The sequence below is a fragment of the Odontesthes bonariensis genome, chromosome 7, assembly GCF_027942865.1.
Source record: "Odontesthes bonariensis isolate fOdoBon6 chromosome 7, fOdoBon6.hap1, whole genome shotgun sequence".
Classification (NCBI taxonomy): domain Eukaryota; kingdom Metazoa; phylum Chordata; class Actinopteri; order Atheriniformes; family Atherinopsidae; genus Odontesthes; species Odontesthes bonariensis.
This window is the reverse complement of record NC_134512.1, coordinates 21,676,648-21,704,316: the sequence shown is the minus strand read 5'-3', so window position 1 is coordinate 21,704,316 and position 27,669 is coordinate 21,676,648. Positions and strand designations below refer to the sequence as shown.

Below are 27,669 nucleotides of genomic sequence, written 5' to 3'. Positions count from 1 at the left end.
CCCGAATAAATGATATGCAAGCGGTTCTGTGATAGTTTGCCTCCAACAGACTCACCATTATCAGATGTTAGCTACATTTAAAAATCCCCCATTGGGCAAAACTAACAGAGCCATTTTCGTGGCTCAGTAACAGTGGACTGGAGGGTAAATACAGGCACTAGTGGTTTTCCACACCCCATGGCAACTTTGATGAAGAAGAATTTGAGTGTTTTGACCACTGGGTGGCACGCTTAACCCACGAGAGCGGGACGTGTCAGGGCACGCGCAGCTGACTGGCAACCGTGGAAGCAGTTGAATCCTTCTGTTGGCTGAGCGCAGCGGGTTCAGAGGGGGAGACCAGAAAAGTTCACGGTTTCCTTCTGTGGGACTCAGTAAAATGTTTCACCCTCTTATCTACGGAAAGAAAACGTTTCTGAAGCCTCACTGAACACGTTGAAAAACATGGCAGCCTCTGAACTTTACTCCAAGGTAGGCATACTGTATTAAATTGGTGTCGGATACCGAAGTACTCAACGGTTTTTATCTACCTAGCTAGTGCTAGTCAGTTAATTTGTCGTTAGGTAAATAACAGCTACTTCTGTCAAGATTTGTAATTTATTGTCGGTTTTAAATGACTATCGAACAAGTTTTGAGTCTTAACAATCCCAATGTATTACTTTTCTGTAAACCTGTCACATAATCTACCCCATATCCATCCCCATTATACGCATGACTGCTGTCTGATGACTTCAGGTTATCCACGCTGCCCATTTCACAAGGTTTCTGTAACTGCTGTCGTTGTACAAAGGACTGCTTCTGTTAGAGCAGTGGTTGCACTTCTCAGACCTGGTTCCCCCTCTTTCCAGCATGCCCGTGTCTGGCTCCCAGATGCAGCAGAAGTGTGGAAGTCAGCAGAGTTGATCAAAGATTACACTCCAGGCGACCTGACGCTGTCCCTGCAGCTGGAGGATGGCAGGGTGAGGCAGTCAAATCGCACATACTTCTAATAAACATCGTCACACCCAGGGAGATGCAGGCAGTGAGGTGGGCATGGGTGTGTGGTGTTCTGACAGAGCCGTGTACACATTTCTCCACAAGAACACTGGGAACGGAGACGCATAAATGTCCTTGTTATAAAGGATTATTGATGACAGCTGTGCTGTTGGATACATCTGCACTCACTCTCAGGAAGGGCAGACACCATGTGTCCATGATTGCAGCTTTACAAAATTCTGAACACCAGAAGTGTGTTTGCTGGCTTCAGAGTATGGACTGATGGAATAAGTTGGCATACTTGAAAAGCTTTCGTTCAGCACTGCTGCTACCTGCAGCTATCATGTCGAGTTTGGGCATGTAAGGAAATGGAAAGGTATGGAAATGAGGCCAAAGTGTTATCTGGAGTGAAAAAGAACAGGCCAAGCACAGTGGTTTCTTGTTTGCTCCCAGGTACAACTGATGCTTGTATGTAGGCGTTCAACCCCCCATATTTTTCCACACATATTGCTTTTTCATTTGTCTGTGTTTGTGCTTGACTCTATTTGTATTCCTCCTATGTTTTGCAGCACAAAGGCAGTGCACACTAAAAGCTACCTTTGTGCATCTTTTTCAGAGAGTGGAACACAAATTAGACCCCCGAACCAATAACCTGCCACCGCTAAGAAACCCCAATATCCTGGTAGGAGAAAACGACCTGACAGCTCTCAGCTACCTTCATGAGCCAGCAGTGCTGCACAACCTCAAAGTGCGCTTTATCGACTCCAAGTTGATTTACACATACTGTGGTAATGAGCTTCATCTGCCTTGACTCGCACTATCACTGACACTGTAGACTTTGGAGCCTTGCTCACTGTATGTGCTGACATAATCTGCAGTACATTAAGCTGATTATTGTGATGCACGCTGCTTTTAAAGGAACACAACGCTACACGCCACGCCTGTAATTACTGTGATGCTCCGACTTCATAGCAACGTATTTGTTTTAACTGAACATAACGTTGTTAAAAAGCAGTATTCGTGTTCTGGTATTCAACTCATTTTCAGTGCTAAAACAAATCAAAGCTTTTGGACTGGGTGAATCCGTGGTTCCTGACAAGTGTTAGTCACATGTGCCTGACCTGTTTTGGGGCAATCACTAAGGGTCCCAGTAACTTTATACCATTGCTGCAGATGCAACAGTAGTGTCAAGCAGACCATCAGCATTTAAAGAATAAATATGAACCGGCATTTCCTCAATATGAAAAATAAGAGTGGGGGGTTTTTAAGTCCCGTGTGTCCACAGAAATGAATTTGGAATAATCCGTGTGTTAGTTTGAATCAAATACAGGTAACCGAAATGTCTAACATAAAATGTTCCTCCTTGTGGACTTTAGGAATTGTCCTGGTTGCCATTAATCCTTATGAGAACCTGCAAATCTATGAACCTGACATCATTCATGCCTACAGTGGGCAGAACATGGGGGATATGGACCCACACATCTTCGCTGTGGCCGAGGAAGCTTACAAACAAATGGCCAGGTTTTGACCCACCCAAACAAATTTCAAGTATCGCGTTAATTTCCCTTAACACTGAACCCCAAAGACCCTTATATTTGACACATGTGTTTTACACTTTCATGCAGAGATCACAGAAATCAGTCCATCATTGTAAGTGGTGAGTCTGGGGCTGGCAAAACAGTTTCTGCTAAGTACGCGATGCGCTACTTTGCCACGGTCAGCTGCTCCACAGGGGAGACCAGTGTGGAGGAGCGAGTTCTTGCATCCAGTCCCATCATGGAGGTAACGTTCAACACTGCGGGAAAACAGAATAGAATTCTAAGTTAATGGAAGTTACAGAGACCGCTTCTATCTTTATTTGATTCAGGCCTTTGGGAATGCAAAGACGACGAGGAATGACAACAGCAGCCGCTTTGGGAAGTACATTGAGATTGGGTTTGACAAGCAGCACTCTATAGTTGGTTCTCACATGAGAACCTATTTACTGGAAAAGTCTAGAGTTGTGTTTCAGGTAAATCTTTATTGATTTCACATGCACGCATTGTTTGGATTTAAAAGAATATCAATGCACACGTACAATTTAACGTGCAACATGTTGGGATTTTCAAAGTTACTGCCGTGTAAGTTACACGTGTAATTCCTGTCATTTTAGCTGGTTTTGATTTCAACAGTTTAAGCCTGATTTCAACACTTTTAATGAAATATTTACTGAATGTCTTTGCAGTATTTTCCTTGTTACCGTGTTACATTGGTTTGCTCTGCTTCTAGACTCACAGAGAAAGGAACTACCACGTGTTCTACCAGCTGTGTGCCTCTTCACATTTACCAGAGTTCAAAGCCTTCAAGTTAGGTCTGTGAGTATGTAAAATATCCGTTTGGCTTTTAGCGTAATTTGTAAGTGACTGATTTTAATTTGTCGCTGTTGCATTTGTAACAGTTTGCTCATATTTAATAATATTCTGTATGGTTACTGTTTGAAGGTTGTGCAGAGGACTTCCACTGCACTAACCAGGGTCAGAATCCGGCCATAGATGGAGTGGATGATGCCAAAGAGATGAGCAGCACCAGGAGAGCTTTCTCACTCTTAGGTGAGTATATATGCTGTATGCACATATGATAATTAAATATAAATATTCTATTTTGGGCCTTAACTGAGCCACACTTGTGATTATTATGTATTGCTTTGTTTACATTGTAGGAATTGGCGAAAGTGATCAAATGGAAATGTACCAAATTCTCTCAGCTATTCTCCATCTCAGCAATGTGGATGTGAAAGAGCAGTCGGCAGACAGATGCAGCATCTTGGTAAACACTTATTACAGCTGGATGCAGTGATGGAGTATTTTGAAGTATTTTCTCTGCTGCCGTTGTTTCATGTAAAAGTTCCTCTGACAGTTGTATCAAGGATATCTAGGTCTCTGTCCAGGTGAGATCATTATTATTCATTTATTTCCAGCCAGATAATGCCCACCTGATGGTTTTCTGTGAGCTGATGGGGGTGCCTTGTGAAGAAATGTCCCACTGGCTATGTCACAGGAAACTCAAGACGACCACAGAGACCTTTGTTAAGTCTGTCTCCAAAATGAGTGCGGTCCATGGCAGAGATGCCCTGGCCAAACATATTTACGCCAGACTTTTCAGTTGGATTGTGGGCAGTATTAATATCGCCTTAAAATCCGCTGTGAAGCAACACTCATTCATTGGTGTGCTTGACATTTACGGGTATGTTTTCATAACTGCATTTATGCTCCACAGATCAGCCAGGCTTGGTTTGTTGTTCTAAACGTATGTTTTTCTTCAGGTTTGAAACATTTGATGTGAACAGCTTTGAACAGTTTTGCATTAATTATGCCAACGAGAAGCTTCAGCAACAGTTCAACCTGGTATGAATCTTTTGTCCTCAGCATGTGCATATATTATCAACACATGCGGTACTTCTAAATAATTTTTCACTACAGCATGTATTCAAACTGGAGCAAGAGGAGTACATGAAAGAGGAGATCCCCTGGACATTGATCGACTTCTATGACAATCAGCCCTGCATTAATCTCATTGAGGCCAAGCTGGGCATCCTGGACCTTCTGGATGAGGAGTGCAAGGTAAAATGTCACTGCTAACGTTTTTTTTCTTGCTGAAAGTCTGTCCACAACTCTCAGGACTCTCCACCCCACCATGCGTGGAGGCTATGAGTAATGCCATGACTAACTTATGTGTCAGCTTTTCCTCTTTCCGTAGATGCCCAAAGGCTCTGACGACACATGGGCTCAGAAGCTGTACAACACCCTCCTGAAGCAGAATACTCACTTTGATAAACCCAGGTTATCAAATAGAGCTTTCATTATCCACCACTTTGCTGACAAGGTAAAACCACAATTCCGTGGCTCATGCTGAGGTGCTTTTGCAGCGTAGTGGTTAGCACAGCCCACAGCAGAAAGCCTTGTTGTGTTTGCATCTGTATGGGTTTTTCTCCAGCGGTTTCAGCATGTGAAGACTCTGTTGAATGGAACCGTACTAATCAGTCTTTCTCAGTCTCTGAAGGACCTTTGCTCTCTCAGTCAAAGAACACTGTGTGACCTACTCCTTTGTGCCTAGGTGGAGTACCAGTGTGCTGGCTTCCTGGAGAAAAATAAGGACACGGTGAATCAGGAGCAGATAAACGTGCTGAAAAAGAGCAAGGTGAAATGATGGGTTTGCAGTCTCAGCATAGTCTCACTATTTTTTTTTAAGGCATTTCTTAATAAGTAAGTCGTAGTGGGAGGTTGGAGTAAGACATTGAGGAGAATCTGATGTCAGAACTTCAGAAAGCGAAGAGCAAATTACCATCTGTTGATTAAATTTAAGTTTGTGGGCACACGCCCTTGAATTGTTCAGACACAACTATTGGAGGAAATACTCGCACCCTTCAGTTTTAGATTGAATACACTGCCATCTGCTGTTCAGTGACAACATTTCTTTTTCTTTTGTTTCCGTCGTTAAAATGGTTCAGTTTGACTTGCTGCTTAAGCTATTTGAGGATGATGACACGACTAAAAAACCTGCCGGCATCGCCGGAAGAGCTGGGCCGACTCAGAAGGATAATAAGAAGACTGTTGGACTGCAGGTGAGAGCATAACAGTGAAGCTACACAACATTTGATGGTGTGCAGGTTTCCTCGACTTTAAGACAGCGGAAAAGATACATTCCTGTTTCCTGTGAAAACAATATTCAGTTGAATTGCTGTCTTTCCTCCTTGGGTCAGTATGAAGTGAGTTTTAGTTTCCTTTAAATATGATGGCATGTCAATAAAATGCTTGAGACTTGAATCTTTAAATGTATTTTTTAGATACACACATTTACTTAGCATGATTCATTGTTGTGTTTTAAATCAGTTTCGACAATCTCTGCATTTGCTGATGGACACGCTGAACGCTACGACTCCGCACTACGTACGCTGCATCAAACCAAATGACCATAAAGCGTCGTTCTTGTGAGGATTTATTTACTTTTCTGTGTGATGCAATCGCATTCAAGCGCAGTTGAAAGACTTGTATGGACGTTTTTGTCACGTGTGGTTTTTTTGGGGTTTTTTTGTATTAAGCTTGGACCCTGTGAGGGCTGTGCAGCAGCTTCGAGCATGTGGCATCCTCGAAACGATCCGGATCTCAGCAGCAGGCTTCCCATCGAGGTAGTATCAGCAACACCTTGCATAGTTCTATGTCATAAACCTCTAGACATTGTCAATATTACTTGTCTTTAAATGATTTATTTTTATGAATACTACAGATGGACCTATCAGGAATTCTTTAGTCGTTACCGTGTCCTCATGAAGCAAAAGGATGCGCTCCCTGATAGAAAACAGACCTGCAAAAACCTCCTGGAAAAGCTCATTAAGGTGTGTGTGAATGTAATCATTCCCGTGTCAGTGATGAAATATAAATAGCTTTTACAAAAATTATGCCACTTTTGTTTTGAAATGTGTTCCCAGGACCAGGAGAAGTACCAATTTGGCAAAAACAAGATCTTCTTCAGGGCTGGCCAGGTGGCTTACCTGGAGAAGCTCCGTTCTGACAAACTGCGCTTGGCTTGCGTCAGCATCCAGAAGACCATCCGCTGCTGGCTGGCCCGCAAAAAGTATCTGAGGCTCAGAGAGTCCGCTATCACCATTCAGAAATATGTTCGCGGCCACCGGGCACGCAGGTGAGTGAACATGGTAAACGACAGCTGGAACCAGAAATATCAGAAGCATTTTCTTTAATGTGTTTTTTGTTTTTCCGCAAGTTACGTCAAGTTTCTGTGGCAAACCAGGGCAGCTCTTGTTATTCAGCGCAACGTGCGAATGTGGGCGAGAAGGAGACACTACCTGCTGCAGCGCTCCGCTGCTATCACTATTCAATGCAACTGGAGGGCCCACATGGCGAGAGAGCAATACTATAAGGTAATGACCAAAATATCGATATAATCCCACAACCGGATCTCATTTACGTAACTGTGGTTAGAATGGGTTTACTCACCGCTGTGGCGAACAATGGGAAATGAGTGACACACACTTGAGTCCCAACATTGAAACAGACTGTCCCGTTTTGAAAAGAGAGCCATGTCGCCTGTTTTCACAGCTGATTTTTGAGCAAAAGGCAGCAGTCATTCAGAGGTGGGTGAGAGGCTGGCTTGCCAGGCAGCGTTACAGACGCACCCTGGTCGCCGTCATCCTGCTGCAGAGCTGTGTGCGTCGCATGATGGCCAAGAAAGATTTCAAGAAGCTGAAAGTAGAGGCACGTTCTGTGGAGCACTTCAAGAAGCTCAACTTTGGCATGGAGAATAAGATTATGCAGTTGCAGATGAAGATCAATGAGCAGGTGAGTATGGATGACTGGTTTTGGCCTGCTGTTTACTCTGAAATTTTAGCATAAGAAAAAATGCAGCGTGAGAATGAGAAACATTGGGTCATTGGGAGTGTCATATCACATGCAAAGCATGTGTCTGTATCCCCCCCCACCCGCAGCATAAAGAAAACAGAGAGCTCACTGAGAGGCTGAGTGTTCTGGAGAGGACCCACACCACTGAGAGAGAGAGACAGAGCAGAGAGATAGAAACCCTACGGAGATCAGAGCAGGAGGCCAAAGCCAAAGCAGCGAGAGTTCCCTCGCTACTGGAACAGCTATCCTTCCTTCAGCACGAGCTGGAAAACACCCGCAGAGAGAAAGAAGAGCTGGAGGAGCAGACAAAGATCTACAAGGAGCAGACACAGCAGGTAGGCTTCTTCCATTGCCATCCAAGAAGTTGATTGATTTGGTCAAATGATTAATTGGTCAAATGACTAGAAATGTATTATTAATATTCTCTTATTAGGTGGTGGAAGAGCTTAATATGAAGAACAACTTGTTGATGAGCAACATCGATGAACTGAGCAAGGAAATCCTCACACAAACTCAGCAGCTCACAGGTATGGGAGCGATTCGCCCCAAATCTTCCCAGATCTCCTGTAATGCCTGCATGTAGAACAAATCAGTTGGTAATAAGACTGTCCTCTTCTCACTCAGAGATTAAAACCAACTCCGACAACACCAAACAGCTGGAGAGGGACTTAAATGAAGAACGCTCTCGCTACCAAAGTCTGCTGAGTGAACATCTACATCTAGAGGAACGGCACAGAGATCTGAAGGAGGAGATGAGTCTCGGCATCGTGAGAAACTTGATTTTGTCTTTACCTCCTCTTTGCATAGCAACGTGGGTTAATGTGATGGATTTGATAACGGGCAGAAAGTTTTCAAGATCCAATCACAAACCAGAAATACTTTTTCTTTTTTTTTTTTACACAGTCATGATTGTCTTACTGAAACCAGTTCTGAGGAGATTTTAAATGTTACCAGGATACTGATGTGTAAAGTTTCTGCAGTAAAACATTAAAAGATTGATCTTACTGTAGAGTGTGTTTAGACCTGAGTACTAGTGCCATCAGTTTCCTTTCCAGGGTTATGAGACAACTTAATTCACAACAATAATTCAATTTCACACAAGTTTTGTTTTCGTGAGCAGCACAAAAGAGACTACAGTACCCCTTCAATTTTATTATACAGTCTCGAGTCACATTGTCATAGTTAAATTAATCTTGAATGTTTTTCTGTCTTCACTAGTTTTCTAACCAATCCAGTCTTAAGAGGACGGACTCCAACTACAGCAGTAACTCATCTGAGTTTTCTCAGAGCTTGGACTCCACTGAGAGTGAGAACGGCTCCATACAAACGGAGGTACCGCGTGAAATACTCACCATCAGTTAACGTACAGGTTTAATGAATTCATCAGCTCACTCATAGGGAAAGGATATTTTCTTCCTTGAAAAAAAAACTGTGGAGGATTTTTTTTTTCTGCTCGTGTTCTCATTCCATCAGCGCCGCATTCTAGTTAAACTGTGTGAAAATTTATTAACCTTTGAGCTTGTTTTATTGTGTTAGAACGAGACCGAGGCCACAGTGGACCTGCCAGTCCTTCTCAAGCTCCAGAGAAGAGTGAAGGACCTGGAGCAGGAAAAGCAGTCGCTATGGCAGCAGCTGGATAAAAGAGAGGAAGCACAACAACAAAAGGCAAAAGTAGGAAGTGCATTATTTCCTACTGGGAAAAAAAAAAAAATTGGCAGGATTTTTGTTTTTCATTCAACTTTTAGTTGTTTAGGTTATACGTTTGATGTCTACATTGTATTAATCATTTTTCTGAAAAAGGAGGTGGAGGAGCAGCAAAGTGTTGGCAGAACAGAGCTGGATTTGGAAACGCTGAAGGTGTGACTTGGGAGTATTCAGATTTGGCAATCACTACGACTTAAACAGTATACATAAGATAAGATAAGATAAACTGTCTTTGTATTGGCATCTTAAAAAAAGAAGAGCGACAAAACAAATATATTCGAGGATGTTTGAGTTTCTAAATGTTTTATTGCAGCGACAAGAGCTGGAGTCCGAGAACAAGAAATTGAAGCTGGATCTAAATGAGCTGCGAAAGTCTTTGACCAGTGAGAGTGGCGATTTGGCGCCCCCCGTTCCCGGTTCTTTGCCCTACAACATACTGCTGGACCAGCTGAATTCTTCCAGCGAGGAACTGGAGATGCGAAAAGAGGAGGTGCTGCTCCTCCGGTCCCATATGGTTCGCCAAGAGGCTCTTAAATATAGGGTGAGAATGAAAGTTCTTTGCGGTCTTTGACAGAATAATCATCTGACCTCATGAAGCTCTAACGATGCTAAGCAAAATGTTAACATAAACATTTCAACTTGAACCCCAGGACTCTTTACTTGGTGAATCTGTGAAGTTAGATCTCAGTGAAATTCCTTCATACCAAGATTTTGACAGGTAAGACATGCATTCAGGATTCTCCCCAAAACATAAAAGTCCAAAGAAGGCATTAAAACGCAACATTCTGCACTCACGAGCTTCTTCAGCACTCTTTTGTCCACAGTATGTTGTCTCATAATGAGCGTTTATTTCTTTTTCTTTTTTTAAATGAAAAGATTAATTTCTCCAGTTCAGGCGTTTTCTTGTTAATAAAGGTTGCACAGTTGCACTTTGAGCATGTTCCCAGGATGTGAAGGCCATGCATGCCACTGTGTTGCATTATATCCTCTTTTGACAAATGCAGCCTCCATTGTTTCAGCTCGGCAGTTAAAATTTGAATGTTTGACCCTATAAACTATTGAGCCGAATGTTTCATGTTCACTTTCTCATGCTTCCCTTCAGGTCCGCTGACATTCATACACTGAATGAGGATGGAGAGCTGTGGCTGGCTTATGAAGGCTTGAAAGAGACCAACAGGTAATGACATGATAATCTGTAATTGGTGCATTCAAACGTGTTCACGCTCTATGGAACCGAATGCTTTCTCTTCGTCCTGCAGGCTTTTGGAATGCCAGGTGCAGAAGCAGGAGCGCCACCACAATGAGAGGTACAGGAAGCTGGTGGAGGAGGTGAACAAGTTGAGGTATGAAAAGGAGCAGCAGCAAAAGCTGTTGGCTCAGAGCCTCCTCTTGCCTGAGAATGCCCGAGTTGAAGCGAGCCTGAAGCATGAGATCACAAGGCTCACCAATGAGAACCTGGTGAGTCCGCTCACTGTTTGTTTAGACCCTCAGATGTTTATTAAAACAAAAGGTTGGATATATCTGTCTGCTGCTGGATCTATTGGAATTGGCTTTTTTAAATGTCACAAAACAAAATAAAAACTCTACTAACTATTAAATTTCTCTTGACCTGGCACTGATCTTTTTTGCTTGTGTAATTTCAGGAACGAATGGAACAACAGGAAAAACAAGACAAAGTCATACGGAAGTTGAAAAAACAGCTTAAATTCTACATGAAAAGAGTTGAAGATTTTGAAGGTAATGCACTGGAACTGTGTTTTTACATAGATTTACTTGTAGTTTCACGATTACATGGGCCATGCATTAATCCTGTCATTGCCCAAATTTTCATTGCTGTGTTTAGCGAGCGCTCAGCAAACAAATAATGCCTCTGTGATGAGCGCTCCCGTCAGAACAGTGAATATCACCCGCAAGGAGAAGGAGTACCAGGGCATGTTGGAGTACAAGGAGAGTGACGCGAGCCGCTTGCTTAAGAATCTGGTCATAGGTGAGCCACATTTGTGTTGCTCATTGAGTCCTTTTTTGTTTTTACCTCCCAAGTGATGAGTAAATGAATAAAGGTTGCAGTTGTTAAGCCTTTTGCCACACGCTGTTGTAATCTCAGATCTGAAGCCCCGTGGCGTGGCAGTCAGCTTCACTCCAGGGCTTCCAGCCTACGTCATTTTCATGTGCCTGCGGTATGCAGACAACGTGAATGATGACAAGCGAGTCAGCACTCTGCTCAATTCTACCATCAGCTGCATCAAAGGAGTCATAAAGGTGCAGTATTTCACCTTGATCTGTGCTAGTAAAAAGACTGACGTGTTGGTTTTTGAATGAAGTTTCACACTGCTTCTGCAGAGGAAAGACGATTTTGAAGTGGTGTCTTTCTGGCTGGCCAACACATGCAGGTTTATGAACTGTTTAAAGCAGTACAGTGGAGACGAGGTGAGCTTCATCAGGTTTTCAATACCGCGGCTCTAAATGTCCCTTGATTAACCCCGGAGGCATATTAAACCCCTTTTGTTTTGCAGGTCTTCCTGACACACAACACATCAAAGCAGAATGAGCAATTCCTGACTAATTTTGAACTGTCGGAGTACCATCAGCTTTTTGGTGATCTGGCCATCCAAATTTACCGTCAGCTCATCAAATGCGTGGAGAACACCCTGCAGCCCCTTATAGGTGAGAGGACTTAATCTCACTGTACATAGTAACTAACGTCATATTCTTTCTAAGTTTAATGTCTTTGTCAATTTTGTGACTCATGTTTAGTGGCAAGCATGCTGGAGAAGGAGACGATACATGGAGTTTTAGGGTCCAAACCATCAGGCCTGAGGAAGAGAAGCAGCAGCTTCCCTGAGGAGGCTGTTACCTTGGAGGTCCTCCTGCAGCGTCTCAGCTACTTCCACACCACCATGAGTCAGCATGGAGTGGACTTGGATCTTATCAAACAGGTGGTCAAGCAGCAGTTTTATATCATCTGCGCGGTCACGCTCAACCACCTGCTGCTGCGGAAGGACATGTGCTCCTGGAGCAAAGGCCTGCAGATCAGGTACCACAGCGGAATGTTGTTGATGACCATATTGTACCTTTTTTGAACAAAATGGGTTATGAAAGGATTTGATTTATTTATTTTTCTTCCTTCACACAACCGTTGGCCTTATGCCTACTGCATCAATCAATGAGTCAACATGAGTATGAGCATCAATGAGTCTGAATGAAGCATTAAAATGTATCGGCATGATCAAACCATTCAACCATTCTCTGTACCTGCGCCATGGGGGCCAAAACTGCACGAGAAGCGACAGTTCTGCAGTCCCTCACAGAGAGACACACAACCATACACGTGCTTACTCATAGCCACGGCCTATATAGGATAATTGGCGTGATCACAGTTTATAATTACATGTCTGGAAGTCAAACTCCTACAAAGACCTCTACTGTTTCTAACTAATTCACTGTATATTGCATCATTCCTGCATTTTTTTTCCCCCCCATGAAGTTTTCCCTTTCAAACAGAAGTTTGATTGATCACATACTCTGTGTATGATGAATCCTCTTTTTCCAACATTTAATTTGAAACCAGTTTAAATGTCTACACCGAGTGAAATAATTGATAATGTCAGTGTTTATTATTGTGAAATGAAACTAAGTGGAAATATTGTAGTTATTTTTAGGAATGATTGTATACATGTTTCCTTAAAAATTATTTCTCACTTCATTGATATTAACACAGATTACGTTTTCAAAGGCATTAAAGTTCCTGAAAAACATTTAGTCTTCACCACTGTGGTCACACAGAACTGACGGCAGGGGGGGATTTACCATGTCTGTGTCTGGGTTTAATCTGGATTGTTTCTCCATTTCCTGTCTGGCCTCAGGTACAATGTTTGGCAGCTGGAGGAGTGGCTGACGGAGAGGGATCTGACAGACTGTGGTGCAAAGGAGATTTTGGAGCCTCTCGTACAGGCCGCACAGCTTCTACAGATCAATAAGAATACTGAAGCAGATGCCCGGGCTATCTGCAGCATGTGCTCTGCCCTCACCACAGCACAGGTCCAGTATCAGTAAAGGCCCAACAGTCTTAATCGTTACACACAATATTTCCCCGGTTCTCTGATAATCGTTTGTTTTTCCTGACAGATTGTTAAAGTGTTGACCTTGTACACCCCAGTGATCGAGTTTGAAGAGCGAGTGTCACCCACGTTCATCACAACTATTAGAGTGAGTAAAAGTTTTCTGCAGTTTACTTTCAAGCTTATAAGAAGTTCAAACATTTATGAATGTTTCGGTTTTACCTTCGCAGAACCTTTTGAAAGACCGAGTTGAGTCGTCCACCCTAATGATGGACGCCAAGAAGATCTTCTCCGTCTCTGTCCCCTTCACACCATCCTCCGTTGCTCTGGAGACACTTCAGATCCCCGCCAGCCTTAATCTGGGCTTCCTTACACGCGTCTAGATCGGATATGATGCAAATCCTGAGTACTGGAGGGGGAAGAAAACACACTTTTTCACCAAAGTTTGGTCCGAAAGGAATATTTTCCTGATCTGATTGTACAGCAAGACACCACACAGCAAGACTAGGTTATTTATATTTGTATGTACGTGCAATACCAAAGAGTAAGAAAAAAAAAAACACAAGTGTTAAACGTCATCTTTTTCACACATCTCGTTTTCGTGTATACATTGGGAAATTCTCATATAAGACGGATAATGCCTAAACTAAGGCAAGGAAATGTGACATTTCACATATTAAGGGATGTGTCTGATTATTGGGATGTCAAACATTCAAAACTATGAATTGGGGTGGTTCTCTGAACTGAACTTAAATCAGTAATTATGAGCTATGCTATATTATTTGCCTATTTCATATAAATGTTCAAAATGTCTTAAAAATCAGTTTTATACCTATAACGATATATATTTCTACAACTACAAAGTGAAACTTAAGTATTTATTTGGGCAAAAGGTGGAGGAAGAAAAATATGTTTAATTTTGGACTTTTACTGCTGTCTGGTAAAATGGTTTAATTTGCTGCAGCTGAAATTAAGAAGGATCTGCATGTCATTGTAAGCTTTAGTTTACCCGGAGCTGACAAACATGATTTAGTTTTTCCTTTGAGAGTATCTCATCATTTAGGAATGGATTTTTACCGAACCAATGTGCAAGAGCCTAACGTTTTAAAAGGCCTACAAATGCATCAATGATTAATCTGCAGCCTTAAAATTCCTTGTGCCCTCAGGGAATATGTTGATGTGTTTCCATGTAAAGGCCTTTCAGGCAAACTGGCTTATAACTTGTTTTTATCAGTATTCTAAGTGCACTAACATTTGCGGGGGTCAAGTTGGTTTTTAGTCTTTTTGAGCCAACAATTTTCTAGGTGTGAAAAGTAAAAGTGCGCACATATGGAGAGTTAGCCGAAGTTTGCATCCGGCTTCTTTTGTGGCGAGGATCCTTGTTAAAACGAGCACACCCACGCTGTCAAGCCGTGGTCATGAGACAGGAGGGCGGAGACAGTCAAAGTCTCAGCAGGTGCGCGACAAGCCGACCGGGAAGTAACGAAAAAAGCCTGGAACATGACTACTTCCTGATTCAGAATAAAAGTTTTAATGTTTTGACTCGCTCTGTTGGTCATATGTTCATGCAATCTTGGGCTGTGCTTTTCTCAGTGTGTGGCATTCGAGTTTATATCCGTGGTTAACACGCAACATCACAGATTTTTAGCGTATTTATGACCATGTTCACAACAAGTCAATGAAAGAATATCTTCACAGATTTTATAAACTTGGATTACTTTGTGATGGTATAGAGTATAAACTCTCGAAAAATTATTTAGAAGGCATGAATAGAAAATAAAAAATGTCTGAAAGCCTTTTGAATATTCTTTGAAGCGCGTTTAATTGTGAATTATTCCAGCTGGACTATTATTGTGGACATTTTGTCCGGAAGCGTGGTGTGAGTTTGTAAAACTTGTTTGATAAGTTTTTGTGAAGTTGAGACGGTCACGGAATAACTTGGGAAAGTACAAAGAAACAGCAGGTGTACAACAAAACATCTTTAGTGGAAGTTACAGGAATAATGCACAGACATGGCTTTGTTGGAGCTGTACACGAAGGTAAGGGAAAAGCTCACTTTTTCATAAGCAAGCAGGTTGTTTTCATGCTATTCTGAGGAATTTTACAGAGACATATGGCAACTTTCTCAGAGCCTGGGCATGTTTTAGGGATGCAGCCCAGGTTGGATCCGTCAGGATTTTATGTTCCAGACTTTATATTCATGACATCTTTTAAATGATCTATTACGATTTAATCATATACGACAGGATCGACGAATGAGTCCTAGCCCACTAATTTTAATTTAAGGTAATTTGTCTCTTTAGAGAATATAACATGAATAGATTACACAACTGAAATGTCCCTGTTAAAAATGGTCTCCCTCAGTATAACAGAGTGTGGATACCAGATGCAGAACATGTGTGGCAATCAGCCGAAATTACAAGGGACTTCCATTCTGGAGAAACTCTTCTTGAGCTACTCCTGGAAGATGGCACTGTAAGTACAACGTAACAAAAACATGTACCCGAAATGCATTTAGAATCGTGAGAATCACCAGCAGACCTGACTCCTCTCTTAGGACTACCACTACCCCGTTGATCCATCTAAACTTCCTCCTCTTCGGAACCCAGACATCTTGGTGGGAGAGAACGACCTGACAGCTCTCAGCTACCTGCATGAGCCTGCAGTTCTGCACAACCTCAAAGTGCGATTCGTCGAATCCAGGATCATCTATACCTACTGTGGTACTCATGGCCACTCTCACCTTGTCAAAATATATATATTTGAGAGCTGAGGCGTGGGCTCCTGGCAGGTTGTGCTTTTGGCTCAGCCTGTGCCGTTTCCTCATTTTCAGGTATCATTCTGGTGGCTGTAAATCCTTATAAACAGCTTCATATCTATGGAGATGCAATCATTCATGCCTACTCAGGCCAGAACATGGGAGACATGGACCCTCATATATTTGCAGTGGCAGAGGAGGCTTACAAACAGATGGCCAGGTAGGAAAAACCTCACATAGTCACACAGAATACACGCTAAAGAGTAGTTGGAGCGTTCTCACATTCTTTTTCTTTCTTTTCCAGAAACCACAAGAACCAGTCCATCATTGTCAGTGGGGAATCTGGGGCCGGCAAAACGGTCTCCGCTCGGTATGCTATGAGGTACTTTGCTGTCGTGAGCAAATCTGGAAGTAAAACTCGAGTTGAAGACAAAGTGCTGGCGTCCAATCCAATAACAGAGGTATGATATCTATATTTGTTCCTGGATAGAGAGGCTTATTTACACGATAATGCGCAGCTGTCCTTCCATCAGGGCTAAAGAGTTGACATCTCAAGAACTGCCCCAATGCTAAACTACAGAACAGGCTGTCATGTTAGTTGACAAAACTGGCTTTTGATTTTCTCTCAGGCAATAGGAAATGCAAAAACCACCAGGAATGACAACAGCAGCCGTTTTGGAAAATACACAGAGATCAGCTTTGACAGGAGGTACCGGATCATTGGAGCGAACATGAGGACCTACCTGTTAGAGAAATCCAGAGTCGTTTTCCAGGTAAGTATATGAGAGGAGTATGCTTTTTGTGTCCGTTTCATTTTGTCATATTTCATCCACAATAATGATTTTGTAATCGTTCTGTTGTTTGTTTTTTTTTAGTCAGACAACGAGCGTAATTATCACATATTCTATCAAATGTGTTCCTGTGCAGACTCGCCGGAGTTCAAGAACCTAAGACTGTGTGAGTGTTTGAACTAAGAGGTTTGAACAGTTACAATCAAAGATGATGTGATGCAAAAACATACCGATGTTTTTTTTTTTTAAAACTGGCATCAAACTCAGAACAAAATGAGCTTTTTTAAAAAAAAAAAAACTTCTTCAGTCATTTGTTTGTTGTATTTGTAGCATTTAAACTGGTGATTGCATTGACTTTTTAATTACATTTAACCGAGTCCAAAGTTTTTTTTTGTGAATGCAGTTGTAAGTCTTGCAGTCATGCACATGCGGTGTGTGAGAGTGCGCAGAGCAATAGTATGTTTGTTCATTTGCAGTGAGCGCAGATAAGTTCAGGTACACCTGCATGGGCGGTCACATAACCATCGAAGGTGTCGATGACGGGAAGGACATGGAAGAGACTCGACGGACCTTCACGCTGCTGGGTAAAGGCCTGCTGTTAGACTGCATCTTGCTTTTAAAGTAACTTTTAGGTTAGCTTCACTCTGTTTGCTCTCCAGGGTTGAAGGAGGACTTTCAGTCAGATGTGTTTAAAGTTCTGGCAGCAGTTCTTCATTTGGGGAATGTAGAATTCAAAAAGTTGGGAGATGAGAAATCATCAGTTGCTGTGAGTAGTTCGTCATAAATATGCAAAGTTCTTATAATTAAGTTGAATGCAAAGCTAAATTGATATATCCTGCAGCCCAGCGATCATCACCTGGAGGTCTTCTGTGATTTGTTGGATGTAAGCGCCGAGGGGCTGGAGCGATGGCTGTGTAATCGGAGGATCGTTCTGGTTGCCGAAACTTTTGTAAAGCCGGTGTCCAAGGAGCGGGCGATAACTGCCAGAGATGTTTTAGCTAAGCAGATCTATGCCCATCTGTTTGACTGCATCATTAACCAGATCAACACGGCACTGCAGGTTCCTGGAAAGCAGCACGCTTTCATAGGCGTTCTGGACATTTACGGGTAACCCAAACACGACACTTTCTCCGTCCTCCGCCGGTCTGTCTCCGTCTCTCTCCATGATCGTGTTCTTTGTTGTCCTCAGCTTTGAAACGTTTGACATCAACAGCTTTGAACAGTTTTGTATCAACTATGCAAATGAAAAGCTCCAGCAGCAGTTTAACTTGGTATGCAGCACCATCATCCACAATCTCTGCTTTGCTCTGCACACACCCCTTGATCAACTCTGAGGGGGGTGTTGTTGCGCCTCTTATGTGCTCCTTCATTTCAGCATGTGTTCAAGCTGGAGCAAGAGGAGTACATGAAGGAGGACATCCCATGGACGCTGATCGACTTCTATGACAATCAGCCTCTTATTGACCTGATTGAGGCAAAAATGGGGATCCTTGACTTGCTTGATGAAGAGTGTTCAGTAAGATTTACACATTTTCAATTCAGTAAATCCATTTCCCCTTGATTGTGTGTAAGAAGTGCTGTCTGACCTACTACATATGGATATATTTTTGCCTCACAGTTTCCTCAAGGCACAGACCAGAGCTGGCTGCAGAAGCTGTACAACTATATCGGTGCCGGGCCTCTGTTTGAGAAGCCCAGGTTATCCAGTGAGGCATTTGTGATTCAACACTTTGCAGACAAGGTGTTGTACAGTGACCCAGCGTAATGTAGCTTTCAAAACTGCAAGCACTTGCATTTAGAATTAGTGCTATTATTACCCCAGAGCTATTGAAGTTCTGGATTTCTGTCTGCTGCCCGATTCAAACTCTTGTTTTTTCCTGAACAGGTGGAATATCAGTGCAGAGGGTTTCTTGAGAAGAACCGAGACGCTCTCTATGAAGAGCTGGTGGATGCAATGAGAGCCAGTAAGGTGATCAATTTAAATGTTTTCATGACCAAAAAAACGAATACATTTTTATTATGAAAGCTGTTCCTCGCAAAACTGTTTTTTTTTGCCTCATCGTAGCACAATTCTCCTGTTTGTGTCTGGTATCAGTTTTCTTTTCTGGCCAGCTTTTTCCAAGAGGAGGAGCAGCAGCAAAGCAGTGCGGCCAGTAAGGGCATCAAAGTGAAGCCAGCCAGGCCTTCGGTGAAACCAGCCAATAAACAGCTGAGGACTTCTGTGGGAGATAAGGTGGACATGTTTACTCTGCCCCTCTGCTTGCTGTGGATTGAACACACAATAAGACTGAGCCTGCGTTTCCTGTCTTTTCTCATGAGCACCGTGTTCTCTTGCAGTTCCGCAGTTCGCTCTCTTTACTGATGGAGACGCTGAACGCCACCACCCCTCACTATGTGCGCTGCATTAAGCCTAATGATGAAAAGCTCCCATTTGAGTGAGTGCTCATGAATCTTTGATCTGTATAAGTAGCTCTATTCCACCAAAGCACTTGCAGATGTTTTGTCGTTGGTTTAAGCGAGTGTTTGCTCGGATTTTAAAGATACGACTCCAGGAGAGTAGTGCAGCAGCTGCGGGCCTGTGGCGTCCTTGAAACTATTCGCATCAGTGCTCAGAGCTATCCCTCCAGGTGACTTTATTTGTGTGCATATAGTTACCCGACTTATAACACTGTCATCCTCAAATGTTTCTGCTACCCTGGCTTACATGGTTTATGTTTTCAGATGGACATACATTGAGTTTTACAGCCGATACAGTGTCCTTATGTCACATCTGGAGGCAGACCTCAATGACAAGAAACAAACCTGCAAAAATGTGCTGCAGAGGCTGATTCAGGTTCTGTGTGTTTTATATAGCACCTCTTTGTAGAAGCATTATCAGGCACTGCATCTATATACAGCCTGTGGCCTCATGTCTTCATCTCCAGGACTCTAACCAGTACAAGTTCGGCCGCACAAAGATCTTCTTCCGAGCCGGTCAGGTTGCTTATTTGGAGAAGCTGCGTCTGGATCGGCTTCGTGGAGCCTGCGTGACCATCCAGAAACACGTCCGTGGGTGGAGCCAGAGGAGGACGTACCTGAGAACGAGAGAGGCAGCCATTGTGCTCCAACAGTACCTAAGAGGACAGAGGACAGTCCGGTTAGAACCATTCACTTGCAGTACAGTTCAGTTTTGTCGGGCACCATCCCCTGAAATGAAATTCTAAGGCTTAGAAAACGTTTGTTAAACTTACAGCAAAACAGTGACTGCTGCAGCACTAAAGCAGGGCTGGGCAGCAATGGTGATCCAGACACACTGGAGAGGTTACCGCATGAGACAGATCTACCAGGCAGTCCTCCTGGCCTCCATCACCATCCAGGCTTTTACACGCGGGTGGATGGCACGTAAACAGTACAACAAGGTTGGTAACTGAAGCCACATTCATTCATCCTATTTCTATTTTTCTATTACATAGTTCTGATGTTTTTTTTGTTTTTTTTAAATATACCTCACAGATGATGAAAGAGCACAAAGCTCTGGTTTTACAGAAGTATGCTCGAGCGTGGCTGGCACGACGCCGATTTCAAACCATGCGTCGGCTGGTACTCAATGTCCAGCTTTCCTTCAGGGTGCAGCAGCTCAGGAAGAAGATCGAAGAGCAGGTGATGATGCTTCCAGAGTTATTTCAGCTGTGGATCTTATTCTTATGACATCACTCAATCCATGTCTCTTTATAGAACAAAGAGAATCGGGGATTGATGGAAAGACTGACGGGCTTGGCCAACTCCCATTCTCAAACCGTGGACAGACTTCACGGCCTGGAGGCGCAGCTGGAGAAATCCACCAACCTGAAAGCGTCACTGGAAGCAATGGGGAGAAAAGCGAAGGAAGACGCTAGTTCGGTCAGTCTTTGAATTAACGCCTAAACTTTGATTCGGTCATATTTGAACCCTCTTTGTTTGCTTATGAAGTGGACTGTTTGGATTAATTTAGTTGACATCTTATCGTAACTCTAGACAATTGCGCAGCTTCAGAAGGAGATAGAAGCACTAAACCTTGAAAAGCAGAACCTGGAGAAAAAGCTCGAAGCTTCCATCAGAGAGGCCAAAGGTAAGAAGAGTCAAGCCTCTTGTAGTGGTGCTTGCATGTTTTTAAACAGCTGTAGGATTTTCTTTATATGTGCTTAAATATGCCCTAAAGCAACGTCAATTGAGAAAGAGCCAAAGTCAGAAAATAAGCCAAGAATTGATTATTTATTTGTTTAGGAAAATGATCCTTTATTACATATGTACAAGTGGCATAAGTTTATAAAAAGATTTGTCAGATTTGAAAGTGAAATTAGAGCTAGGTTGTCCTATTTTAAGAACTGGGATTTATCCAAGTCTAGTCTTCACAACATGTTTGTAGAAGTATGTGATGACACATAGAGGCCCTCACAACAAGAGTTGCTTATGCTTATAAGCCTGGTTTGGACTGCATCAATCCAGAGTCGTACAGATTGTTTTCAAAGGGAGGAAGTTATAGAATAGGTCACTCAGCACGATGACTATAAACACACATAAAGAAGAATAAAGTGAATGTTTTGGAAAGGCCAAGTCAATGTTCTGACCTGACGTGAGGACTTCATGTGAGGAAACCCACCAACATCCCAGAGTTTAAGCTGTTCTGTACAGATAAGTTGGCTAAATTCCTTCTGAGCAGATGTGCAGAACTAATCAGCATTGACTAGAAACAGTCTAGTCCCAGTTTTTGCTGCACAAGGGAGTCACACCAGACACTGAAAGCAGAGGTTCTCGTTATTTCGTCAGTCACAGATATGTCTTATTGCATTAATTTCCTCAATAGATGGATGACAAAGTGTATATTTTTTGTTTAATTGTTGTACTTAAATGAGTGCCTCTTTACATTTGACAATCTTTTAGGTTGTACTCACGCAGAAATAGAAGATCCGAAGGGATTCACAAACCTTTACGCATCACTGTATAGTACAATGACTGCATGCAAATGTGTGACCAGCCTTGAAATCTTACAGAGAGCTTTGATCAAGTAAGAAGGAATCTTCTGGAAGAGAAAGAGAGTGAAGCAAGGCTTAGAAAGTGAGTCATTAAAATGCGCAACGTACATCTTCAGCAGATAGATGCGGACAGTTTATAAGCTGTTTCTTTGCAGGATTGCCGAGAACAACATTGACATCCAGAGACAGGACCACAAGACTGAGGTGGAAACTCTAAAAGAAGAGATAAAGAGATTGAAAGAGGAGAGAGTGAGTCTGCAGAGGAAGGTAGAGGAGGGGGCGCAGGTGAACTCTGACCTGCAGGAACAGGTCATTCAGCTCACCAAGCATGTCAAGGCCATCCCAGAGCTGCGCAGAGATCTGAACAACCTGCAAAATCAGAGGAATAACATGGACCGAAAGATGAAGCAACAGTCAGAACAAGCAAGAGGTACAAAGTTCATACCTCCAATTACAAAAAAAGATCTCACCTTACATAGATAAAGCGTTTTGGTAATGATCCCTGAATATTTTTCTGCAGCTAAAATGAAGGAGATTGCTAGACAGCTTATTGGTGGTGTTGTTGAGGAGGAGGTCCTTTTGGGGTAAACCACTGTTTTAAGTATTCCCATCTCTCGCTACACCTCCTTTAAGCATTTGATCTCACACTCTTTTTTCTCTTTGAAGACTAACTCCAGATGACTCTGAGAAGATTTATGAACCGGAAGATTTGCTGGCAGCCTTTGAGGGCCTTCAGAAAGCCACGAGGTCTTCATTTTTACTGTTAACCATTTTGCACTTTGTACCTGGGTGAGATATCCGGATTTCACATTTGTTTTCAGGATTCTGGAAAACCACCAGAGGGAGCAGAGGGAGAGCTACGAGACTCGAGTGGAGGGCTTGACACTGAAAGTGGACCACCTTCAAAATGAGAACAGCAAGCTGCAAAACCTGTTCCAGGAGAAAAGTAACGTCAATGAAGACATTCGTCAAGAAGTTTCTAGGCTCAGCACTGAGAACTCGGTATGTTTTTGGATTCTTTATTCCACGTAACATCATTGGAATAGATGGTATTCAAAAATCGGTGTTTGATGTGACCAACAGGTTATACCAGAGCTGAAACTGCAGGTTTCTGAGCTGCAGAGACAAAAGCAAGAGCTCGAGGCCCATGTCAACGAGCAGAGCAGAGAGTTAGCAGGTATTATTATTTTTCTCAGTCTAAGAATCTCACGGTGAAGCTTTTTTTGCAGTTTAGTAATTTAATTGTCCGTTTGTTGAATTTTCCCATGTCATCCTCAAGAAAAAAAACAGGAGATCACTCACACTCTTCACAGGAGGATTACAGAAGAGAGCTCACAGCGCGAGTAAATGACTCTGTTTTGTAATCTGTTTCTTGATCAAAGAAGGGATGGTCATTTTTTGAGTTATCCTGATTTTTCATGTTTTTTTTTAGGTATTTTGAGGAGAAAGCCAAAGAGCTGGAAGAGGTAAAGGAGGAGCTTCAGTGTAGAGTCGACGACCTGGAAGAGGAGAATGATCACTTGAAGAGACAACAGCTGATGGAAGGGGAAGTGAAAAGGAAACTGAGAGAGGAGACATCACAGTTAACTGCTGTGAACATGGTGTGTGTGTGTGTGTGTGTGTGTGTGTGTGTGTGTGTGTGTGTGTGTGTGTATGAGTGTGAAGGGTAAAGCGTTACTGTATGATTATAAGAAATGAGTATAAGAATGCATATTTGACAGACTGTAAAACAACACTTTTATCCCAGGACTTTGAAGAGCTGCTTGACCAGAAAGACAGATTAATAAAGAAACTCCAGAGCCAAATCAAGAGCCTTGAAACATCACAGAAAGGTAATGTACTTATATTTATATATATATATATATATATATATATATAAAAAGAAGCATGTTAATTGTCAAATGACTGTAGTTTCACCATATTCATTGCTTGTCTTGTCTCTCGCAGCAAAACAAACCTCCACCTCTGCCATCCCTAAAGAATATCTGGGCATGTTGGAGTACAGGAGAGAAGACGAAGGCAGGCTCATTCAAAACATCGTTCTGGGTAATCTTCTCCTGTACTATTCTTTTTTTAACGTGATCACATTAAAAACATTAACTTTTATCCTCTGAAAGCTGCAGTGAACAAATGTAATTATTACATTGGAAAAACACGACAAATTCTCCTTTACATGCATTGCAATTTGTTCACAGACCTGAAACCAAAAGGTGTGGTGGTCAACATGATCCCCAGCCTGCCAGCTTACATCCTCTTCATGTGTGTTCGCCATGGTGACTACCTGAACGATGAAGCCAAACTCAAGTCCCTTATGAATGCGATCATTGGTGCTGTTAAAAAGGTCGTGGTGGTGAGGTTAATTCTCAGTGTATATGTAGCCAACATCTCTGCTGTTTTGAGTTTTTGCCATGAAAAAAGCTCTCATGGCTTTAACATCAAACAACTCTCCACCTTTTTCCTTATTCATTGTATTATAAAGAAGATATTCAAGTGCCTTTTCTGTTTGAATTTGAGCCTTTTTGGACATGTTTCTGTTTTAGGGTCACCACAAAGACTTGGAGTTGTTGTCCTTCTGGCTCTCAAACACATACCAGCTGCTCAACTGTCTGAAGCAGTACAGTGGGGAAGAGGTAAGAATTTACTCACCCGGGACTTCATCTGTCATTGATGTCACATACAGTGAATGGTGTTTATTTTTTGCATTCTGTTTCCATAAGGAGTTCCTGAAACAAAGTACCCCTCGTCAGAAGAAGAACTGCCTGCGGAACTTTGATTTGTCCGAACACAGACAGATTCTCAGCGACCTGGCCATACAAATTTACCATCAGTTCATCTCAGTCATGCAGAAAACTCTTACTCCCACAATTGGTATTGTAAAAAAAAAAACGAATAAAAAGACCACGTGCTGATTCTAACCATGGTGAACTTTTGTGAGCAAGCTAACGTGTGCTTCCGTGTTTTCATTAACAGTTCCCGGTATGCTGGAGCACGAAAGTTTACAGGGAATTTCTAGCATGAAGCCAACGGGCCTCAGGAAGCGTTCCAACAGTACTTATGAGGACGCAGAGGCATACACCATCTCCTCCATCCTGCAGCAGCTCTCCATCTTCCACTCCAACATGAGCCACCATGGCATGGACCAGGGCCTCATCAAACAAGCCATCAAGCAGCTATTTTTCGTAGTGGGTGCCACCACCCTCAACCACATCATGCTCCGCAAAGACATGTGCTCCTGCAGGAAAGGAATGCAGATCAGGTTTGTGTTTGTAACATCTGAATGATAGACAAGAAAAGGTTCAGTTTTATAGCTGCTCTGCTCTTTTAGATGCAACATCAGTTATCTGGAGGAGTGGCTGAAGGAGAAGGAACTTCAAAGTTCTCATGCTATTGATACTCTGAGGCCGCTGGCTCAGGCTGCCTGGCTACTGCAAGTCAACAAATCCACTGATGACGACGCCAAAGAGATCATTGACAAATGCCCTGAACTCAACCCTGTTCAGGTACTTTATTCAGTGACGTATGATCTACATGCTTTTGGAGGTTACGAAGCTCGTGTTTTACACCAAAAACAAACCTCTAATTTGAATTTGTAGATCGTCAAGATTTTGAATTCCTACACACCTATAGATGACTTTGAGAAAAGAGTGACCTCGGCATTTGTCCGCAAAGTTCAGGTTCGTTCGGATATGAATGCAGTGAGCCCCTTCTAATGAAATGTCTGCCATATTTACACCTGATTAAAATTCTCCTTTGTTGCAGTCATTACTTCAAGATCATGAAGGGTCCACACAGCTGATGCTGGATACAGATTATCGTTTCCAGGTCACGTTTCCTTTCTGCCCATCCTTGCAGGCTCTGGAGCTGCTGCAGGTCCCGAGCAGCCTCTATCTGGATTTCCTAACCAGGATCTGACACCACAGGCCTTTGACCTTTCACTCCTCGTGCCTGACTAATACTGCAGTGACCTTTATGCACACCTTACTCTATAAGGAACACTTTCAATAGGAAATGTACAGCACATATTTGAAATGCAGGACCAGAAAAATGATGACAAACAACTGAGCACAAGTCTTCCCAGAGCAATATTCTCAATAATATAGGTTGATCTTTTAGTCTTTCTACTATTTTGTAAATTTTATGTCAAATTCAAATCAATGAATTAGTTTTGGAGCAGTAATTTTGCAGCCATGTTAATTATTAGCTTATGTTTTCAAGCTCTAGTTTTAACTTTTAAGAAGCTTTCCTCTGTTTAGGTGTCATGTCGGCTAAATGTTCATTGTTTTGGTCACTGAAGAAAAAATGATTAAACTTCTGTGAATATTGTTAGTTTCAGAACTAAATTAAATTTTTAAACATCAGGATCTCCTGTATATATGTGGTTTCAAAGCTGCTTTGTCATGCTGAAATGTTTGCTATATATATATATATACATACAAGTCTAAAGAATGAGGTGATATATCAATTGTTTTAAATTCTAAACATATGAATTTGCAATGAAATGCAGAATTACTTAACTAACCACAGACTGTACGGGATGTCTTTACAATCATGTTACAACTGCTGTATGTCACACCCAGGGAATGGAGGACGCAGGAGCAGGAGTTGTAATTCCAAAGCTTTTATTTGTGAGGACAGATGTTTAACAAGTTCCTCCAGAGAAAAACAATTCAGGCAATAGAATATTATAATAATATACTTTTCCAAAATGGGAAAGTATATCTATAGAAATGATCAAAACTCAAAATCACTCCACTAAACGGAGGAACAAACAAAGAACTATTAAACGTTACGGTAAACTAAAGATCACTCTTGCTGCGGAGGAAAAACAAAACACCTCTCCTTTAAAAATGGAGGAACTACACTATGAGAAAGATTACAAAACAAAAATCACTCCAACTAGGAGGAAAAAACAAGAAGGCTATAAACGTAGCTATCACTGTATCTCCTACAGGATTTAATTATCAAATTTAACATGAAAACAAAAAACTCTTTCGAGGATAAATACCAACAGGTAAACTTGAGAAACGTGGCAAAGGATCAGGCTTGGACAAAGGCGAGAGTGATGCACAGTGGGAACAGGTGGAATCATTCACACAACAATCAGACTGTAGCACGAGAGGAAGGGCAAGTGACCTGAAACGAGAGGGAAGTTAATCTTTCAAAATAAAAACAGGAAATGACGAAACAATACATGAGACGAGACAAAAACCAGCTTGACCTCACCGCGGTGTGACACTGTAGGAGTTTCATAAAGACTTCTCTCCTTAAAATCTGTTACCTTATCAGTTCTGGATGTCATGTCAACACTGGATGAGACTCTGTTGGGACACGCTGACACTGAAGCGTATTATGTCAAGTTGAAAAAAGGATTTTACATGTAATTTCTTTAATTATGTGCAGATTGTTTAAGGTGATTATACTGAAAGATATATGTAGTATAATATGTAGGTATATGTAGTCAGTATATAAGTATGGCGTATATTAGAGGCCAGACAGAATACCTCATGTTATGAGCAATGAGGATCTTGGCAGAGTATCAGGGCTTACATGAAAACCAACAGCTGGAGCATACAGCCGTTGCTTTTGGATAATCAAGTTTTGTCATACTTAACTCCATCCATCCATTTTCTCTACCCGCACAATCTACTACCAGGTCATGGGGCTGCTGGAGCCTATCCCAGCTGTCTTTGGGTGAGAGGTAGGGTACACCCTGGACAGGTCACCAGTCCATCACTGGGCCACAGAGATAAACAACCATGCATGCTCACACTCACTCCTAGAGTCACAAATTAACCTAACATGCATGTTTTTCAAGGAAAGGGGGGAGGAAGCTGGAGTACCTGGAGAGAAACCACGTGTGCATGGGGAGAACATGTAAACATCCAAAGGCCCCAGCTGGGATTTGAACGAGTAACCTTCTTGCTGTGAAGCGACCGTGCTAACCACCGCACCACTGTGCAGCCCCATACATAACTCAAGAGATCATATTAAAACACAGGATTT

At 42.3% G+C, this 27,669-nt stretch overlaps 2 protein-coding genes across 2 annotated transcripts; both read left to right on the top strand.

Annotated features, from left to right (window-relative positions):
• The first annotated feature begins 314 nt into the window (after nucleotides 1-314).
• On the top strand, nucleotides 315-14,668 carry LOC142384103 (unconventional myosin-Va-like). The gene is made up of 40 exons (XM_075470064.1): nucleotides 315-468; nucleotides 846-956; nucleotides 1,589-1,760; nucleotides 2,349-2,493; nucleotides 2,598-2,754; nucleotides 2,840-2,983; nucleotides 3,241-3,322; nucleotides 3,453-3,560; nucleotides 3,671-3,777; nucleotides 3,929-4,194; nucleotides 4,274-4,355; nucleotides 4,431-4,571; nucleotides 4,708-4,833; nucleotides 5,065-5,148; nucleotides 5,459-5,572; nucleotides 5,841-5,938; nucleotides 6,050-6,136; nucleotides 6,235-6,343; nucleotides 6,437-6,648; nucleotides 6,730-6,886; nucleotides 7,065-7,304; nucleotides 7,451-7,699; nucleotides 7,798-7,891; nucleotides 7,989-8,131; nucleotides 8,583-8,696; nucleotides 8,901-9,035; nucleotides 9,165-9,221; nucleotides 9,382-9,609; nucleotides 9,719-9,786; nucleotides 10,171-10,245; nucleotides 10,328-10,526; nucleotides 10,712-10,805; nucleotides 10,912-11,055; nucleotides 11,173-11,327; nucleotides 11,409-11,495; nucleotides 11,582-11,732; nucleotides 11,823-12,102; nucleotides 12,932-13,106; nucleotides 13,194-13,274; nucleotides 13,357-14,668. The coding sequence occupies exons 1-40, from the start codon at nucleotides 442-444 to the stop codon at nucleotides 13,507-13,509; spliced, it is 5,451 nt and encodes a 1,816-aa protein (XP_075326179.1). The 5' UTR covers nucleotides 315-441; the 3' UTR covers nucleotides 13,510-14,668.
• Nucleotides 14,669-15,013: 345 nt separating this feature from the next.
• Nucleotides 15,014-26,024, top strand: myo5c (myosin VC). Its single transcript, XM_075470065.1, has 40 exons — nucleotides 15,014-15,165; nucleotides 15,491-15,601; nucleotides 15,684-15,849; nucleotides 15,960-16,104; nucleotides 16,189-16,345; nucleotides 16,514-16,657; nucleotides 16,760-16,841; nucleotides 17,152-17,259; nucleotides 17,335-17,441; nucleotides 17,517-17,782; nucleotides 17,865-17,946; nucleotides 18,051-18,191; nucleotides 18,294-18,416; nucleotides 18,561-18,644; nucleotides 18,771-18,908; nucleotides 19,013-19,110; nucleotides 19,216-19,302; nucleotides 19,397-19,508; nucleotides 19,600-19,811; nucleotides 19,908-20,073; nucleotides 20,168-20,314; nucleotides 20,390-20,554; nucleotides 20,669-20,762; nucleotides 21,685-21,748; nucleotides 21,822-22,096; nucleotides 22,187-22,250; nucleotides 22,333-22,413; nucleotides 22,488-22,668; nucleotides 22,750-22,843; nucleotides 22,946-23,009; nucleotides 23,099-23,267; nucleotides 23,414-23,498; nucleotides 23,614-23,712; nucleotides 23,862-24,016; nucleotides 24,207-24,296; nucleotides 24,384-24,534; nucleotides 24,637-24,922; nucleotides 24,992-25,166; nucleotides 25,260-25,340; nucleotides 25,426-26,024. Exons 1-40 carry the CDS (start codon nucleotides 15,139-15,141, stop codon nucleotides 25,576-25,578), a joined length of 5,229 nt encoding a protein of 1,742 aa, XP_075326180.1. The 5' UTR covers nucleotides 15,014-15,138; the 3' UTR covers nucleotides 25,579-26,024.
• Nucleotides 26,025-27,669: the final 1,645 nt, after the last annotated feature.

Coding starts and splice junctions, on each gene's coding strand:
- LOC142384103 (XM_075470064.1), top strand. CDS start 442: ATGGCAGCCTCTGAACTTTACTCCAAG. Junction 2,755..2,839: donor CATCCAGTCCCATCATGGAG/GTAACGTTCAAC, acceptor TATTTGATTCAG/GCCTTTGGGAATGCAAAGAC. Junction 13,107..13,193: donor CTGCCCTCACCACAGCACAG/GTCCAGTATCAG, acceptor TTTTCCTGACAG/ATTGTTAAAGTGTTGACCTT.
- myo5c (XM_075470065.1), top strand. CDS start 15,139: ATGGCTTTGTTGGAGCTGTACACGAAG. Junction 23,499..23,613: donor CCTTGAAACATCACAGAAAG/GTAATGTACTTA, acceptor TGTCTCTCGCAG/CAAAACAAACCTCCACCTCT. Junction 24,297..24,383: donor AGCAGTACAGTGGGGAAGAG/GTAAGAATTTAC, acceptor TGTTTCCATAAG/GAGTTCCTGAAACAAAGTAC.